General features: G+C 53.3%; 1 protein-coding gene across 5 annotated transcripts in view; it reads left to right on the plus strand.

Annotated features, from left to right (window-relative positions):
* Positions 1–16,416, plus strand: part of STARD8 (StAR related lipid transfer domain containing 8) — a 39,275-nt gene that overhangs the window by 13,746 nt on the left and 9,113 nt on the right. For 2 of the 5 annotated variants that reach the window (XM_059909891.1, XM_059909894.1), the window contains exons 2-4: positions 12,072–12,143; positions 14,349–14,430; positions 15,400–15,463. In XM_059909891.1, coding sequence (XP_059765874.1) covers positions 15,407–15,463 — 57 coding nt within the window. In that variant the 5' untranslated portion in view covers positions 12,072–12,143; positions 14,349–14,430; positions 15,400–15,406. Of the gene's footprint in view, positions 1–7,448; positions 7,535–12,071; positions 12,144–14,348; positions 14,431–15,399; positions 15,464–16,416 lie in introns of those variants that run through there. The other 3 variants (XM_059909892.1, XM_059909893.1, XM_059909895.1) reach the window with 3 other exon arrangements.

Here is a 16,416-nt window from a genome sequence, read left to right on the forward strand (position 1 = left end):
TGGAACCCAGGTCTCTGACGCTCAGCCCTCCCTGTTTCCCCCAAACCACACTCGGCAGCCAGGGCAGCTGGGGCTGACTTGGCAGCTTCCGCACCACAGAGGAACCTCTGCCCAAGCTGCAACTCTGTTCCCATGGTAGAGGGAGTGACCTCCAGGGGAGGTGCCTGAGGATTTCCTGTCCTTTATCTGGGCTGGCCAAAGGCAGGCCTGTCTGAGGTGTGAGATAGGCACTTGCAGCCACCTTTTCTGCTCCAGGCTGAAGTCAAGTCAGGAGGGACAGGGGCAGCAAGTTTGGGGAGCACCTTGCCCCAAGCATCTGGTCTGAGCCGCCCTCACCTGAGTAGGGCCTTCTAAATGGGAACAACAGAGAGGGGCATGTGGGAAAGTGGCCAGAGTGGAGCCGAAGCAAAACAGCCCCCGAAGTGTACACACGGCGCCTGGGGCAGGAGAGTGTCATGGTGAAGAGTGGGGACTCTGGTATAATGCAGCGCTGGGTGACTTTGGGCAAATTACGTAATCTCTGTGAGCCTCCATTTTGTCAGCTATAAAATGGAGATATGTACTTACCTCATGGGTTGCTGAATATTAAATCCAATAATATAAACAGTACTCTCACTGTTATTGTTGTTTAGTAGTACTTTCTGCCACCTTGTCACTTTGCTGTTTCTCACTGACCTGGGGACATGCTGTGCGCAAACCTGCCACGTCCTGGGCGTAGGTCTGGACTTTTCTGTCACTTCAGATTCCACCTCCTCCCGAAAAGCTCTTCCTGGCCATGCCCGCCTACAGGGTTCCCTTCCTCTGGCCTCCTTAGTGGCATTTATGACACTGCAAGAGGCTGTAGTAATGATGATAACACCAAGAATAATAGTGAACTCTTCTCAATTTTTGGCACATTTGAATTTACTTAGCTCCCATGACAATTCAGCAAAGTAGGTACTGCTGTCGTCACCCCCATTTTATGTATGAAGAAACCGAGGCAAGGAGAGGTTAAAAGAAGAACTTCCTCGAGGTCACTCCAGCGGCTCGGGAATGATGGAGCTGGGATCAGGACACAGGCAGTCTGAGTCCACCACCCACACCCTTAGTGACTGTGTCATGCTTCCCCCTTGCCTTTCCCAGGTGCCTGGCTGGGAGGCAAGACCCGAAGCTTGGGTCTCCCTTCTACCCCTGACTGCTCCCCGCACCCACCAGCAATCAGTCACTGCTGTGCAGACAGTCCCCAGGTCCTTGCCTGCTCCCGGACCCCCGAGGTGGACAGATGGAGAGGAGAGAAAACACTGAGGGCTGGGTATCCATGCTCTAAAGCAGAGCTGCGCTGGGGTGGGGGAGTGTGTGCAGGAGGGATTTGGGGGTTGTTCCGATGTCAGCAGCAGGCCTGCCTGGTTAGCACTTTCCAGCACTGAGGGTGGAGAGCAGGCTGCTGGGTGGCATCAGGGGGAGAAGAGACATTTTAATGAGCTATCTCCACAACCAGGTTGCATTATTTAGAAGGTTAGGGGCAGGCGGGAGGCTGTCTGGATTCACTTTTGTGAGCCCTCCAGCTGGTGTGGCCCGTGCTAAAATTGGGTATGTATGTGGTGGGCTTTTGTCTGGAAACTCTAGTCCTCCCCACAGTGTTCCCACCTCAGGGCTCTTGGGTGCTGCAGGCGTCCTTCCCTCAGGCTGTACCAGTTGCCAGCTCCATTGCTTTCGAGCTCATTCTCTGTTACTTGCCTCCAAACAAGCTCCAGGGGGTGCTTCAGAGGACATTCCATCTTAGCCTCTGCCTCCCTGAGAAGGATGGGCGTGGTAGCAGCTCTGGCCAAGTACGCCAGGAGAGTTCAACATTTGTTCACTTTTCAGACCTTGGTGCCTACCATAGGGCCTGGTGTGGAGTAGGTGCTCAGGTAATAGTGGTTGAATAAGTACACAACCAAGGGGGAGTGGATTTGGAGGGGAGAGCCTGGGGAGGCTGACATGGGAACAGATCAACAGGAGGGCAGTGGGTATTTAGGCAGGCTCCTGGCTCCATCCGTAGTCCAGTAGAAGCCACTTGACCTTTCCATAGCCTTAGTTTTCCCATTTGTGCGGCAGACCTGCTTTGGACAGGGCTGTTGTGGAGACCAAAGAGATATGGGATGATTAGGTGCTTTCTCCACTACTCTGAACTTACTTCAGGTTAAGGGTTCATACTGCAAAAACCCTGGTATATGTTTTTTGTGTCTATAGCCTAGGCGATTTCTCCTATTTAATGAGGAGGATTCTAACTTAGTGGCTCTGACTCTGGAGCCAGACTGCCTAGATGTGCATCTTGGCCCACCACTTCTTCACTGCTGATCTTGGGCAAATTACCTGATAGCTGTGGGCCTCAATTTTCTCATTGGTCAAATAGAGATATTGTCAGAGCATTTACCTCACAGGGCTGTTGTGAAGATTCAGTAACATAAATCATCTAAAAAGTACCTAAAGTAATGTCTCGGACATAATGATGACTTGTACTCTTTGGCTGTTATTATTATTATCTCATTTTATACTTGCAAATACCTCATGTTGTCGGTACTATGATCGTAACGCTATTTGACAGATGAGGAGACTGAGACATAGAGAAGTTAAGTCTTATACGGTACGATCGGTGTAAGGTCCTTAGCCCAGGGTCTGGCACGTAGTAAGTACTCAGTAAATATTAGTGTCTATTATGAATTGTTCTTAATAATTACATTTAGTATCATAAATACTGTTATCAATAATGATCACAGCCACAGCTGAGAAGTAGCAGAGCCAAGACTAAAAGCCAAGTCTTCAGATCACTAGCCTGTTACTCTTCCCACTCACTGTACCCCAGAACCTCTATGCTCCGAGGTCTTAGCACAGCCATTAGACCACTGTTTTGGGTTCTCCTTCCCTTCACCCCACCATGGCCTGACCATGCCTGTCATCACCCCTGCCCCGACCCTCTCCTTTGTGCTCCTCGTCCTGGCCCTCCCTTTGGCTGCTGCGGGGCTCCGGGGCGGGCTTGTGTCTGCTGGCTTCCAGAGGGAGAGCAGGCCCCACCTGAGGAGGCTACTTCTCTCAAGCCCATTTCCTTTCTGTCAGAGACAATTTTCTCTGGATCTCAGGGTGGGGCCAGGCTCCTCCAAGGCATTTCCTGCACGGGAGTTTATATTTGGCCTCAGCAAAAGGAAAGGGAAGTGGGACTAGGAAGTGGGGGTGGGATGTAGATGTGGTGGCCCAGGGTCAAAACGGGCGAGCGCCAAGACTTTGCAGGCCAGGAAAGGGAAGCAGGAGATGGCACATAGCCTTTCTCTCAAGTGAGCTTGGATGCCCTCACGGGAGCTTGGGATGGGAGAACTAAGTGCTCCTTGAGGCCAGAATGCCTCCACCCTCAGGCAGAGTTCATTTTCCCTTCTCACATCTCTGGGTCTTGGTTCCTGGCTATGTGGTTTCTGCCCTGGGGCAAGGTGGGTTGCCAGTCAGCCAGTCTGCTGGGTCGCAGGTGTGTGCTCAGTTCTGTGTCCTCACTATGGGGATACCAGAGGAGGGGGTGCAGTCGGAGGTCTGCACCCTGTTGAGTTGGGAAGCAGGACTTCTTATCTAGGTGTTGCAAGAATATTCAGTAGCCCATACCACACAGCAGTGGGGATACTGAGACCCAAAGGACCCCAGTGCGGTGGAGCTCCAGTTGAATGGGGGAGACAGAGTTATGTGCTGCCAAGAAGGTACGGGAAATGCCCTGGGGGCCACTTAATTTAACTAAGCCATTGGGTGGTAGGGGGCTGGTGAGAGGTCAGGGAACGAAGGCTTCATGGGAGGTGGTGTTTGACCTCCATCTTGATGAGTAATAGGAATTTGCAGCTTCAAGCCAGGCTGGGTCTAGAGTGTGGAGGTGGAAAACAGTCTGACATCTGCCCTGGGCAGTGGGCAGTGGGCAGTGGGGAGCCCATTAGGTTGCAGAGTAGGAGAGTGGCCAGGTCAGAGCTGGGCTCTTGGGAGAAGAAGCTGGCAGGACGACCTGTTGAAAGGAGAGCCTGGAGGCTGGGAACTTACAGGGCTGAAGTAATCCAGGCATGAGAGTCTAGGGCATGGTTGGGCATGGGAAACCGTGACCACTGGATGGAAAAATTGATGGAAGTTGGTGGCTAAATACACGAGCGGAGAGAGGACAGACCAGGCTGACTGGAGGTTTAAGCCTCGATGTTTGGTGCCTTTGGAGGCAGGAAATCAGGAGAGCTGGATTAGGAGGGAAAGATGGGTTTGTTCTTGGTCCCTACAGAGGGTCCTCTCTTGAGTCTCCCAGAAGAGAACGTGCAGGAGAGGCTCCCCTCTCTACCGAGCCAGCCACTGCCAATTACACATACTTCTGTTCCGGGTCTAGATTTTGGTGAGTGGCCATTAGAAGATGGGGAAACTGCAACTTAGACAGAGGTACTGGCTTGCCCAAGGTCACCCGACAAGTTCCTAGTGGAGCTAAGGCCAGAATGTAGTTCTCCTGACCTTCAATCCAATATTCTTTCCACCCATACCACAGTGGAGAGCGGTTCCATCTGCCCCAGACCGGTTAGGCTGGCATCTCTTGCCTCCAGGCTCCAGACTGGAAGTGATGGAGTAGCACGTGGATTATTAAAACACCTGTCTTTCCTTGTCACCATGACCTTGTCAGAGCACCTGGGACAGGATCCCCTGAGGGCAAGAAAGCTAATGGAGCCACTGCAGCAGAGCACGTGACAGCTTTGACCTTCGCTTTCACAAGGAAGCCCTGGGCCAAGCAGGAATGTCAGCTGCCTGCTTTGGCTCTGCTACATCAAGTGCTTGCCTAGGAGACCACAGGCTGGGCCAACCCTGGACCCAAATTGTCAAGCAGCCCCAGCAAGCCAGAGGTCTGGGTTAGCCACAGGGCCCTCATGACCCTCCCCCATTTACAGCTGCATACTAGAGCTCAGGCCACAGTTTGTGTGTGTGTGTGGGAACACAGTGGAGGGTTCCTTGTGTCACTTCCATATTTATAAAAACTCCAAAAATGAGAACTGTCACGTCCCCTTGGCTGACCCTGCAAGGGGTCCACGGTGTCCAAAGACAAGGGACCTCCAGTGAACACTGTATCCATTCTTCACCTCAGTCCTCAGGACATCCCCAAGGTGGGCTGGGGATGCCTGGAGGTACCTGAGGCCCCCAGGTAAGGTGGAAGGGAACTGCCCCTCCTGGTCTCACACTTCAGGTCTGGAGTCAGCCTTTCTTTTATTGTGGGAGGTGTCCTTTGCACTGTAGGATGTTTAGCAGCATCCCTGGCTTCTACTCGGCAGATGCTAGCAGCGTCCTCCCCCAGTCGTGATGACCAAAAATGTCCCCTGACATTGCCAAAGGTCTCCTGGGGCCGGGGGGAGGGTAAAATTGTCTCTGGTTGAGAATCCCTGTGGCCCTGTGGCCATGACATGGATATGGAGTGTTAAGGAGGGAGGGCCGCATGTGTGAACCTGCTACTGGCGAGCAAGAAGATTCGATGTCTTCATTTTGTTGCCACCCAGTCCCACGGTACTGTATTCTCCTGGGCCCTTTGCCTCGGTGGTGCCCCACTTGTGATGGGGAGGCTCCAAAAGTGCTGCTCACATGGGCCCAGGGCCTTGTCATCCCGCCGTAGCTCCAGATGAGAGACCAAGGATTGCATCCGAACAGGTGCAGCAGGGGCCCCGAGTTCTGACCTAACAAGCCAGAGGCTGGTCAGCGTCCAGCACTGCCTAGCTCGGCCGCTTGACATCGGCAGCCCTTGCTGCGGCTCCCCTCCTGCGAGGGTTGGAATGTGGCATGAGAGCTATTTTGGTCTCAGTCTCCCTTCCTCCCTCTCCCTCCCTCCCCTGGAACAATCTAGTTAAAGTTGTGATTCCAGCTAAGAGCAGCAGGAGCAGGAGAGATGATGGGTGCACTTGACCTCCCAGCGGACAGTGCATGGTAGACCCCCCTGAATGTCCGCTTCAAGGTCAGGAGGGGAAGGCTTGGCAGTCGTGGCATCCATGACAGCTCTTAGTACCGGCCCTTGTGAAGACCCCTCTCCTTCAGTCCCCCAGAGAGAGAGATGGCATAGCCAGGTGGTCACCTGTGGCAGCACCTATGCCAGGGTCACTACCAAACTCGAGGACCCCTTTGTGCAAATTCAAATGAAGCACCACCTCGGGGCTGGGTGGGCACTCTTCTCGTGGCCAAGGCCCCTTAGTGTAACCTTATGGGAGGGTGGAAGGAGCTGGTCGTGAGCACTTGGGGCCAACTGAGATATGAGCCCTCTGCTGGAAGGCCAACATCTCCTCCTCAAGCGGGGTCCCTCTCTAAGAGTGGGGGTGGGCAGAGGAACTGAGACTTGCATCAACCAAGAGAAATGATCTGAGAAGCTGTTTGCCAGAACCTGGCATTTCCCAGGTGCAGCAGCAGGACCTGGAGTGGTAGGCGGCCCCTCTGCCTACTTTGGCTACCAGCTTGGCCTCACACAGCCCACCTTCGGAACTTGGGTTGTCACATAGACAGCTGCCTCCCAGGTCTTTCTTTACCCCTCTGAACACTGGCTCTACCTTCTGGGTTCACTGAAGGTGAGAGAGATCACGCTGGAGACACCCATCCTGCGGTGAGGGCCACGGGGGAGACACCTTTCCAAATAGGCAACTAAGTAAGGGAAAGGAAACCAACACGTTTGTTGAAAGCTGCCTCATGGAGTAAGTCAGCTTTGAATAAGTTACCTTCACAAACACCCACAGATGTGCCCTCTCCTGTCCTACCACATGCATTCAGATCACTGTTCATTGGGCCCAGAGAGAACACAGGCCAGTGATGAGAACGGGCCTGAGTATAGCCTCCAGCTAGAATCTTCCTAAAGACCTATGCTGTGGCTTTTTAGCTGGTCATGTCTGTTTAGGGCAGCAGTTCTTGATCCTGGCTGTGCTTTCGAATCACCTGGAGAGCTCTCAAAAACATAAAAACTAACTCTATCCCTAAAGAGTCTAATTTAATGGGTCATGATTTAATCGGAGCCCAGGCACTGGCATTTTAAAGCTCCCCAGATTATAATGTGTAGCCTGAGTCGAGAGGTGACTGCTCCAGCAGTAACAAGGACACTTTGATCTGGGCCTCTGTGACATCTGCCCATTGCTTGTCCTGGGCCCTGTATCTTGCCTGGTCCCTAGGCCTGAGCTGGACTTTGAGTTGGGAGGGAGCAGGCTGAACCGGGCCCTGGGCAGCAGCTGTCTCACAGCCCACTGAGTGACCAAAAGGTGTAAAGGGCTTGAGTTCCCCAATAGTGGTGTGAAGAGAAGTGGGGGGGGGGGATTGGTGAGGGAAGAGAGTGGCTGGCTGAGGCCTGAGCTCTGGCAGCTTTGTTGCCCATTGCCTTTTATTCTCCTTCTAGCTCACTTACTTTCTCACTTTACACCTAGGACACAATCTGAACTGGACTTTAAAGACTGTGAATACAAAGTTCAAGTCGTCTTAACAAAACAGCCCTCTCTGATGATAACTTTCATAGAGCTGCTTTCAAAACCAGACAGAAGCCAACCAGATGCACACAGTAACCTCAGAGGTAGGCAGGAAAGTTGTTAGTCCCCATTTTATAGATTTGGAAACCAAAGCTTAGAGAGTAAAGCAACTTGCCTAAGATGACTTAGGCAGCAAGTGGGGGAGTCAGTGTGATTGGAAAAAGCTTTTTCTCCAACTCAGTTATCATCTTTGAGCATTACTGTATTTCCTCAGTGGAAAACATTGCTGCCCTTTTCCTGGGTGCATAAACTCTTCCCTCATTCATGTAGCATTTCTCAAAAACAGAAGGCCTGCATTTCTCCTCATTCTGTCCATCTTTGCATAGAAAAATGTGCCATGCTAAGAGGATCCCTGGACGTGGCCTGTGGAAGTATAGGTGTAGATATTGTCATTGACCCCCGAGACAATCCGCTGCTGCTCGGCTATTCCTTCTTTGTCACTCCCTCTGGGAGACCTGTGGGTGTGGCCCTTGAGGCCTGATTTGACTCTGGAGCTTTCTAGTATGTTGTCTCCCCCAACCCTTAAGGGGATCAGTTGGGCTCCTCCCCAGGGAGAGAGTCTGGGGTTAAATCTCAGTGGAATGCAGCTTGTGCCAGCTGAGTGCTGTCCCTGACCTGTCCTGGCATATCACCCTAGCCTTGGCCAGCACATGGCCTGCAGAACATAGTGGTTGAAACTGCTGGAATCTGCACATCTGGACACAGAGGCAGGACCAGGGGCCACAGACATTCCTCCATCACTCGCCTCAGCCTGCCCAGTGTCACTCTTCCCGCCAGGCACATAAGGCAATCCTCAGTCTGGGCTGCCTGGGCCCCAGCCCCAGGTGGATTGACTCTCCTGGCCGTAGGTGGTCACTCCTGGCCCCGGCCTGGGCAGGCTGGGATGGGCGGGAGGGACAAAGCAAAGCACCTTAGCTCAGCCCTTAATCACCAAGACCTACGTCCTTGACTGCTCCATCTGGGAGGGAGCCTCAGGGCCTCTCAGCCTTCCACGAGGTGGTGTATTGTCAGGAGCCAATGTCCCTGACATCCTGTTGGGTAATAACCCATTACATTCTCCAGATTCCTGCCAGGGAGGGCTGCTGGGGATTCATTCGGAGCCCTGCTTCTAACTCCTTGGCTCCTTTGTCTTTTGGAGCTATTGTGGCCTCTTTGAAACTTCTGCCTCTTAATCTCACTTCCTTGAGCCATCTGGCTCCAATTCTGACAGAGATATAGATGCAGCCACTTTCCAGACCCAGAAGAGAACACTAGCTGAGTCTCTTTCTCCCATTTTCTCTTTTTCCTTGGGACCCGTCAGTCAGTGTGGGGAAGGAACTCTCTGTTGAATGCTTGGTACAATGTGCCAGGTGCTTTTTCTCTCCGGTATTTTATTTAATGTTCTCAGTAGCTATTAGAAGTGGATTCTATTATTCTCATTTTACAGAGGAGAATACTGAGTCATAGAGAGGTTCAACAACTTGCCCAAAGTCAGAGAGCTAGTGACTGGCTAGCCAGAGAGCTAGTGACTAACCAGGATTGGAACTCAGACTTGTAACTCCACTAGACCAGAAGGGGCAGAAAAAAGTTTGGGGGCCTGGAGTTGGTTCCTTTGAGTCTAAGCCCTTTGTTTATCTGGCATCTGAAGGAAGGTGCCATAATGCAGTGGAAAGAACGCTGGGCATGGAATGAAAAGATCAGGGTCGTAGTCCCAGTTGTGACACTTAACTCTGTGGCTTGGTAAAGTCCCTTGGGCCCTTTCCAGTCCATACTGTAGCTTTTAAAAAATACTGATTTGGAGAGTCTCAGCACAGATCAATTAAACGGGCCTCCGGGGACGGGGCCCCAGGGGATTGGTATTTTTACAAAGCTTCCTAGCTGACTCTAACGTGCATCCAAGGGTGAAAAGCCCTGAGCTAGGTGATTTATGCCAGCGCTTCTCAAACTTTAATGTGCATGCAGGTCATCTGAGGACCTAGTTGAGTGTAGATTCTGATTCAGTAGGTCTGGGATTCTGCCTTTCTAACAAGCTCCCAGGTGATGCCCGTGCTGGTGGTCCAGGGATCACGCTTTGAATAGCAGGGGCTAGAGGCCTCTACATAGGAATGAAAAAACTTGGCGCCCACCTGAGTGAGCTGGTCCCCTTCCCACCAACCCTGGCCAGGGCCGCTGCCGAGCATTAGGGGAGTGGACAGCCTGCCCCTCTCCCACGGGACTTGTGACTCAGGCAGGAGGCACAGATGTGTAAGATGAGGACTTCATCACTGCACTCTTCCGCCACCTCCAGGCTCAGGAAGGGCAGTCAGATGCCTCTCTCCTCCCCCTCGTCCTCCTTGTTCTGCCTCTAGCCATGAGTGACCGAGGGCTGCAGTGGTCTTCAAGGGTGTGTTCTTGACATGCAGACCTGTTCCTGGGGACTGGCTCCCCTGCCTTGGGTGGCCATTCTAGACCTGTGGCCCTTTAGAGGTCACTGTCTCCTTCTGTGTCTGCCTTTCTGGAAACTCGGACCTGGTCCTTCCTTTGGCACCTCCCCTTTGTCCTAATGACAGGAAAGGAGAGCTGGTTGCCTGGAGGGGCTCTGAGGACAGGGATGGGCCTTTTCCCGGGGGCACGGTAGGAGCAGGAGACAGGGAAGTGGCTGTGGCAGCCGGCTCAACTGTCCTAGCAGCAAAACCATGTCCCTCAAATGCTGCCTGGGATGGTGTGAAGTCCCTTTGGGCTACTTTTACCACATTCCGAGATCATCACCGGCCTAGAGACCTGGATCATTTCCTGGGCTTGCATTGCCCCCTGCCAGAGGGGCTGAGGTATTGCTAGCTGGGCTCTGTGGGAACAAACACTTTCCAGTACCTCTCAGAGGTCCTGGTGATTCCTAGATTTCTATCGTAGGTTAGAAGGTTGTAGTGACATAAAACACACGCATGTGCACACAGATGCAGGTGCAGGTGCGTGCACAGACCGAGGGGCCTGTGGGGGAGTGTGCACTGGTTCATGGTCCCATGCTGATCTATGTGGATCGTGGACATGAGCAAACTTGGCTACAGTTACATGCAGAGACAGATGCTGGGACAGCAGCGACCAACGCACATGCTTTCAGAAATGCACAAGTGTTCATCCCCGCCCCACCCGATTGCCCCCAAAGCCCTCAGGGGCTCCAGAAGCTTCAGAGCCTTCTCTTCTCCCCATCGAATCCTCATTAGTGTGCGACCCTTGAGGAGCCTGTTGTTTCTTCTGACCGACTTGCACCTTCCCGCGCTGTTCCCTCCCTTGTCTACCCACCCAGCATCTCTGAAATGCCTTCTTGTCCTTTCACTTATGATTCCTGGCTGCCAGAATCTCATCTTGGATTTCCTTGTGGGAGAGCACTGGGGAGAGAGCTCTTCCTGTCTTGGAGATATCCCACCAGTCTCCTTGGAGTCTCCTGGTCACAGGCACTAAGGAAGTAGAAGAAATGTTGGGGGCAGGACTCCGTGGGCCGAGAAGCTCTGCTGAGCCAGCAGCCTCTCTGTGCCCCCAACCACAATGCCAGGTCCCATGTTCCCAGCCCCACTGCTTCCTGGTACCACCTGGGTAGGGAACTGGGCAGTCCCAGGGCTCTGCTGCAGGTACTCAGCCTACCATGGCCAGGAGGACCTCCTTTGTGGCTTCAGTCCAGCTGCAAGTCTCCACTGAGGCTGGCAGGGGTGCCCCACCCTGTGCCAGGCACTCTCAGAGCAGAGGTGGGAGGCTAACCCAGCCATTGCCCTCCAAGACTCCCATAGGCCAGCACTGTCAGCTTGGCAAGCAGCATTGAGTTGTGCCACAAAGAGGCCAAGCCACGGGAGAGTGCCGGAACAGTCCTGGGAGGCCCTGTGGGGAGGGAGGGCTGGGACTTGGTGAATGGTTGGGGAGGGAGCGCACTGGTGAAGCTGCCATGTTAGAAGAGGTCGGAACCCTGAGCAGGAGTCAGACTGAGCTGGGACTCCGGCCCCTGCACTGTACTTTGTCAAGTGCGAGACTTGTAGACGAGCCCTTCCTTTCTGAGCCTGTTTGGAGATGTGTAAAATGGGCATATTAAAATCTGCACAGCTTATGGTGTGTGTTAAATGAGATTGGCTTACCAGAGTGCTGGGGAATGTTAGGTATGATGATAGGAGAGAATAATAGCTGTTGAACGTTGTGTATCCCTAGCTGTACTAGGATGGTCTGCCTGGGTCATGGAAGGGGGTAGCTCCCCCGGGGTGGTGGGAGGTGAAGACACAGCAATGGTTCCTTCCCCTGGCAGTATTCCTTGACCCCAGATGTTCCTGGGAGTTGCTGCTGCTGGTGGTCCTGTTCTTGGGCAGGGGTGGGAGAGTGGGAGGGGGATTGGGACAGGCAGGTAATGAAGCATAAGAGAGGTGTCCCAGCACATCCCGGGAGTAGGGTTTGGGGAGCAGAGGGGAAATCCTAGCTGTGACATGGAGTGAATGTGCCAGCCCCTTTGTACTTTTGTTGTCATTGCTAGGTCACCAGAGCTATAGGTACCTCCCTACTGGAGGTGCAGGGGCGCACACCAGGGTGGCTTGGCGCCAGCACCCCCTAATCTCCTTTCTCTGTCTCTCTCCCCCTCATCTGTTTTAGAAGCTGAGGCCAAAAAAGCATGCAGGTGGCTCCGAGCGACAGGATTCCCTCAGTATGCTCAGCTTTTTGAAGGTAAGGCCACTCAATGGCTCCCCCTCCCCCACCCCAAACTTGCTTTATCCCTCCATTTTTCAGCTGGAAGATGGGGTCCCTCAGATCTTTTCTTCAACCACACAAGAAGCTGCGTACCCTGGCCCTGCTCCCGTAGTTACAACCTCCCTCCTACACCATCCTGGCCTCTCTCCTGCATGCTTATCAGCTCTCACAAGCTCTGCAGTCACCCATGTGTTAAAGTACCGTGTCTCAAGCCGGGCCGCTGCTTTGTACCACCACATCTGCTTTGTACTGTTTCTGAGAACGCTATTTACATAGATGCAACATGGAGGGTGCACCCTGGCAGCCCTGCTTTCACCTTCCCTCCCCATGGCCTTATTTCTTTGCTTTCCTTCATTTTTCTGTTTTTCTCTAGAGTTGTTCATACTTGCTGTTTCCAGTTCCCCTCTTCTTCCCACACCCCCACTGTACCCTGGCTTCATCCCTACCTCGCCAACAAAACAGCCCTTGTCAAGCTCACCGGGGATCTCCATGTGGTCAAATTCAGCGGTCGCTTCTCAGTCCTGACTTAGTCTCTCAATAGCATTCAGCATAGTTGGCCACTCCAGCTCCTAGAATGCCCTCTTCTCCCGGCTGTCTCTCTGGCTGCCGCTCTCAGTCTCCTTAGCTGACTCGGCTTCCTCTAACTGCTCCTAGTTGTTAGGGTGTCCCAGGGCTCCGTCCTGGCCCCTCTTCTCGCTCGACATTTCTCTCCCAGGAGATCCTTGTCCAAGTACCATGTATATTCTGATGACTCCCCAGTGCCTCTGTGTCCAGACCTCAGTCCCAAGCTCCAGATTCATCTCTTCGACTCCGAATTCAGTATCTCTGCTTAGCTGTCTGACAGACGTCTCAGATGTCACCGCCTGATGGCACCACCACCACTTAAGCCCCACATCCAGGCATCATCCTCCGTTCCTCTTTTCCTTTGTCCACCTATCTAACCCTCCAGCAAGTCCCTTCTCCCTCCAGAACATATCTTGAATCCATCCACTTCCTACCGCCTTCACTGCCACATCGGTGTGACCCGCTCGCCCGGCCTAGTGCTGCAGGCTCCTTTCTGTGCTCCGTCCTCTACTCTGAACGCACAGCAGCTGGAGGGACCCTGGGAGTGCAGGCCTGCCTACATTACTCGGTTACTCTGCTCTGTGTTACTCCTCCGCTGGCTTCATAGCACACCCAGAATGAAGTGAGCGTCAGCACTTTGTTCCCGCCAACGAGACTGCATCACCCAGCTTCCACATACTTCTCTCTCCTTTGCTCACTACTCTCCGGGCTGCTTTCTACCACTTGCTCACGCCAGGCTCTAGCCCTCCTTGGAGCCTTAGTTTCGGTCCTGCCTGGGACTTTCTCCCAGGCTCTTTGCACGGCTGGCCCCTTCTCGCTCTTCAGGGCTCAGCTCAGAAGTCACCACCTTAGCAAGGCCTCTCTTTATCCCGTCACCCTGGCTCATGTCTTTGCTAGCATTTATAACTGCATAGTTTGTTTCCCTCACATATTGTTCACTGTCTGTTGCCCCTGTGACAATGTAAACTCCATGTAGGCTTGGATCATTTTAGTCTCATTCACTGTTGTGTCCCCAGTGCCTGGCACAAAGTCGATGCTCAACTAATAATAGTAAATGAGTCCATGGGCTTGTTTTACCAGTAAGGCAGAGAGAGGTGTGGGATTTGGGGGATGCTCTTTCCTCTTCCCCCACTCCTTCCTCTTTCCCATCCTCTTCCCAGACCCCAGGGAGTGGGTGCCCTTGCTCTGAGCAGTAGGGGAAGCGAGGTGTTGTTTGGCTGCACGCTGTCCTTGCTCTCTCCCTGGTCTCCCCGGTTCACCTTGGGTCAGGGAAGAGGTTCCCTGTCTGAGCAGCCCAAGATGCAGAGGGGACGGAGGAGCCCAGATGGGCTCTGGGCAGCCACCCAGGGCCTCGAGCCTGCCGTCCCCCATGGACCTGCCAAAACTGACTGATGGGTCCTTTTGTCCAGCTTGACTCTGCTATCCTTTCCTTGACCTTCCCCCAACGGCCAGCCATGAGCTCCCTGGGCCCCTCCTTCGCTGCAGCCTTTCTCCTGCTCAGCTCTCGCCTGCCTGCCTCCCCGCTTCCTGGGCCCCCTTCTTCTCGCTCAAGGGTCGCTGGCACTGAGTTTCTAACCTGCCACCCTCGACTCATCTTGGCTTTTCTCTGCCATACAGAAGGTTCGTTTCCTGTGGATATTGGCTCTGTGAAGAAGGACCACGGTTTTCTGGACGAGGACTCTTTGGGGGCCTTGTGCAGGTAGGGGTGCTAAGGGCCAGGCCTGGGAGGTCAAGGGCCTGGCTTGGGGCTTCCTCATGGGAAAAAGCAATCCTTGTCCCCTCTGACAGAGGAGGAGCCTGCCTATTAACAAAGCTCATCTGCTGCAGTCACGCTGTTCACTCTGTCTACTGTGTCTGTGACATCCTCACCCGCCCAGGCACTAGAAAGCCAAGGTCCAGCCTTGATTCTTTTTTCCCTTCAGTTAGAGCCTCCAAACATTCCTCTGATTTGTCCCCTCTCTACTTGTTTGAGGCCAAACCACGACTTCTTGGATTCATCCTCCTAACTGGCCTTCCTGCCTTCCGGCTCTGCATTCCCCTCCTTGCTCTGATCCAGCCTCCCTATAGCCACCAGAGTCAGCTTCCCAGTGGGTGCTCCTCTGCTTCAAATGTCTCGCTGTCTGCAGGGAGAAGTCCAAAGCTTTTATAGCATGACACCTGAGGCCTTTTGCAACCTGGCTTTGACTGACCTTATCAGCCTCAGTCCTCCCCTCACACACACACTGGTCTGTTTACTGACCGTTTCCCTCTCTACATTGTCACAGGCTCTGATCGAAGCCTGGTATAGGAGTCCCTGTTTCTCTGTCCCTCTGAATCCTATTTCTGTTCTCCTGCAAGTCTTCCCTGACTGCATTCCCCTGCCTTCATGGAAGTTCCTTGTCCCACCCTCTGTGTGCCTGCTGTGCCTTCTGCCTACTCTGTTTTTGAACGTGTCCCATCTCTGTAGTGGGTTTTTCCACATCTGTATGTTCCCAGAGGGCAGAGCCCATAATCTCCACAGCATCATGTCTGGCACTGAAACCTTCATGAACACGGGGACTTGGGAGAAGTTTTGATGTCTTGGGCACGCAAAGCAGTGGGTGGCATCTTGGGAGTGTCTTGGCAGGCTATGCCCTGCAGGCTCTGGGGCTTGGGACCCTTGAGTGAACCCTGCTTTGTTTCCTTGCAGGAGGCTGATGACCTTGAACAGTTGTGCCTCGATGAAACTGGAGGTTCATTTTCAGTGCAAGCAGGTGAGTTAGGACAAGGGTAGGCTCTGTGGTCTTGTGGTACCATGGGGAACCCAGGTCAAACAAAAACCACTTATGAAACTAGCTCCAGTGTCCTGTGAGTCTGGGCTGTCTGGAGCGGTGCCTTGCTCCAGCCTGGGAGTGGGGTGTAGGGGGCTGTATGAGGCTGCTGGGTTTTGGTGAGCCTGGTCTCAAAGTTGGGGTGTGAGAACAAGTACCCTGGCCCGCAGCCTTACCCACCCCCCTCAGCCCACCCCTCCCTCCTGGATTTACTAATAACTTGACCTAGTGATGGCCGTCCCTCAGGGAAATCCATCTGCCTACACTGCCTGCTCTGTGATGGCAAAAATTCCTTGACTAGGGAGCAAAGACAGAATAATGTGATGGAAAATCATGGCCTATATGGTCTTAGAAGTCAAGCTCCCTAACCTCACCCCACAAGGTCTTACCCCACTGAGCCTCATTTTCTCCATCTCTGCAGTGAATTGGGGGTGGCATTAATAGCCTCCAAAGGCCTTTCTGACTCGGCCAATCTGGGATTGTAGAAACGGAGAGGGCTCTTGGTCTGCATGTAGCCCTGGAATGTGGGCCGGATGAACCCATCCTTCCCTGGGGTCAGGCTTTGTGGCTTTTCTCTGGAGCTTTTTCTACCAGAGTCCTGCCATCTCCAAGTTGCCAGAGCACTGGCCCGGGAAGCAGGAGACACCTGGCGGCTGGTCCCAGCTTTGCACTGACTTTTCAGTGACCTTGGACAAGCCTCTTCCCCTCTCTGGTCCTCAGTTTCCCCACTTTGCAAATTAGAAAACTAGAAAATCTAAAATATCCTTTCTAGCTCTGCCATTCTGGGATTCTAATCTAAGACTATAGCCTAGAGACTCACTGGGAGGCTGCTGAGAACAGGAGGTCAAGATGCTTGGATTCTAGCTCTGGCTCTGTCACTGACTTGCTGCAGACAT

Source organism: Balaenoptera ricei, chromosome X (genome assembly GCF_028023285.1).
Source record: "Balaenoptera ricei isolate mBalRic1 chromosome X, mBalRic1.hap2, whole genome shotgun sequence".
Classification (NCBI taxonomy): Eukaryota; Metazoa; Chordata; class Mammalia; order Artiodactyla; family Balaenopteridae; genus Balaenoptera; species Balaenoptera ricei.